Here is a 2,504-nt window from a genome sequence, read left to right as displayed (position 1 = left end):
GTTGAGCCACTTAGAGGTGGACGTTCAGGTATATTTTACATCAATGTTCTGCTCCACAACCCAAAATCTCTCATCAACAAGAGACCTGACATTTCCCTCCATGATTTTTCCGGTAGYGAGTAGAATTCATGGTTCCATCAGCTACATCCAGGTCGACTTGACCTGGATGACAGTGAGTCATCCAGGTCCTTAATCAGAAAATCAGCTTCAAACCACCACACTGTCTCTGCCATGTTTTGATAACTAGCATGCTTATTTCCTGAAGCGTTGTTAGTTTTACACCAGAYGCAGTTTAAAAGGTTTGTCATCAGCCCACATAATATTTTTCAAAAAGTCACRAGAAACATACAGATAATGTTTGTCAGAATTGCGAGTTGGACCTTGGGGTTCCCTTTTGGTCATGCCGCTTTAGCCCAGTGTCGTTCTTCCTGCTGCCCGCTGCTCCATGTTTTCTCCATGTGTGGATAATGACTGTCTGTCACTGTGGTTCATTAACGTCCCGAAGCCCAGAAAGGACTTGGTAAGCTTTTCCAAACAGATGGCAATGTGGTTGTTTCTGATCTGTTCGTGATGTGCTGCTTTTTTTTTTTTTTAAGATTTTATAGTCCAGCGGTCCCAAATCACAGGCTGCAGATCATGTGTAAAGGTACACAGTCGAGAGAGCAGGAAGACAAGTGAGCTAACAGGAAGAAGGGAGTGTTTGGCCCGACGCAGAGGTTAGTTATTGCCTYAGCTGTCCAAACAAGTGGAAAAGTACTTCTTGATTAAGTTCAGGGGCATCCAGGTTGATTTGAATAGAACCCCTTTGTATATTCATCTTTCTAATAACTGGAAATATTTAACTGTGACAAAAGCAAAAAAAACAAACAAACAAACTGTGGTGGGCAAATACGTTTTCACAACATAGCATTTATTTAAAAATAGCTTTGATTTCTCGCATGGAGAGATGCATTTCTGAATAGGCGAAAGTGCAACTTTCAAATTAAGGAACATTTTACRAGCCGAAAAGCACAGAAGTGTCAGCATCATGCTGCGGGCCAAAGGAGGAGTTGGTGCTCTGCGAAAAGCGAATGAATCGTTGAAGAGGGAGGCTTAACCTCAAGGTAACAATTGTTTTCAATTGTATGAGCTTTTATTTTGTTTAACATTTAGCAACAATTGTCACCATGTTTTACACATGCGAATGCCGACATAAATCCACTTCAGTAATTCATTAGTTTACAGGGTGAAGCTGTTGGCTGTAGTTACTCTCAGTTGTTGTTGTTGCACAGACTGAATAAATTCCTACTCATACTTTTAACCTCATCTTCCAGAGAATGTGTTTGCATTGCTAAAAGAGATTTGGCTTTCGCCGCCTTCCGTCACGGTTTTAACCACCCTCTGATGTTTCTTTTTGAAAGCGTGCTAAGCAATTAAAAGTGATTCACRAGAGAAACGGTGGAGATGCAAATTCCGTTTATTGACCCTCACCTCCACCTCCCCGCAGTCGCACTCCTCTCCCTCCTCCACGTAGCCGTTGCCGCATTTCTGCCCGCCGTAGAGCACTTTGAGCTCCGGCATGTTGAACAGGCACATCCCCACTCCCTTCTCAAAACTTGCCATCAGGTCCTTCTTGCTGCAGCTGCTGAACACGGTCGGGAAGGGATACCTGCGAGTGATACAAATGCTACGTGAAAGACGCACAGCTTGAAGAAGAGGATGACTCAAGTCCCCCCCNCCCAATTCAGAAATATTTATCCTTTAAACTGTATGACTTGGATCAAACCTTGATCATTCATACATTATTTAGAAATGTTTGAAAAGGTTATGTTTTTCAAATAAAAAGGAAACCACTGAGAAAATGTTGAWCTCATTGGAACTACAGTAATGCGACATCTAATCCCCGTCTGACATGTGTTTGTCATTTCCAGCRAAAGGAACGTTATTAGACGGTAAAAATTACTATAAATCAAAATTTGGCATGAGTAGGAATAATTTTGAGCGTAATTGCATGATCTCACACARAAGCATGTTGACTAGACCCCCGAGGACCAACTCTTTCCCTTTTTGCTATCATAGTGTAAGCGCTGTAAGAGTCAGAAGGAACTAGATGGATGGAGCTGGCAGGGGACAATGCTGACATGATGGTCCTTCCAGAACTCCTTTCAGGCTGAACAAGCCATAAAAGGGGGGGTGGGGGGGGCGTTCCCAGGGCCCCAGAGGCCAGAAGAGGCAGAGGAGTCTGGCAGAAAAGAAGTAGTTTGTGATTRAGAGGAAAAGAACCAAGGACTTGTAATGAGGCTTTTTATTTGTGAGGAGAGGTGCTGTCTGAGTCATTGGATCTGGCCTGGTTTTGGCGCAACGCTGCTCGGCTCTGCAGAGGGTTTGATGATCGCTGCTGGCTCAGGACGGCTGTGTTTTGGTGGTTCTTTGTTTTGAAGGACAAGGACACGTTCAGCTCAAGCCTGGCTGAAGCAGGAGCAGCCCAGAAAAACAAAGTTAAAAACGGACCTCAAAACAACAAC

At 43.7% G+C, this 2,504-nt stretch overlaps 1 protein-coding gene across 2 annotated transcripts in view; it reads right to left on the bottom strand.

The window, feature by feature from the left end:
* adam12a (ADAM metallopeptidase domain 12a) overlaps positions 1–2,504 on the bottom strand; it is a 120,199-nt gene that overhangs the window by 18,134 nt on the left and 99,561 nt on the right. For both annotated transcript variants that reach the window (XM_008437120.2, XM_008437119.2), the window contains exon 12: positions 1,471–1,648. In XM_008437120.2, coding sequence (XP_008435342.1) covers positions 1,471–1,648 — 178 coding nt within the window. The remainder of the gene's footprint in view (positions 1–1,470; positions 1,649–2,504) is intronic.

This window comes from Poecilia reticulata, linkage group LG19 (genome assembly GCF_000633615.1).
Source record: "Poecilia reticulata strain Guanapo linkage group LG19, Guppy_female_1.0+MT, whole genome shotgun sequence".
NCBI lineage: Eukaryota > Metazoa > Chordata > Actinopteri > Cyprinodontiformes > Poeciliidae > Poecilia > Poecilia reticulata.
The sequence above is the reverse complement of the archived record's forward strand: the minus strand, read 5'-3'. Positions and strand labels throughout refer to the sequence as shown.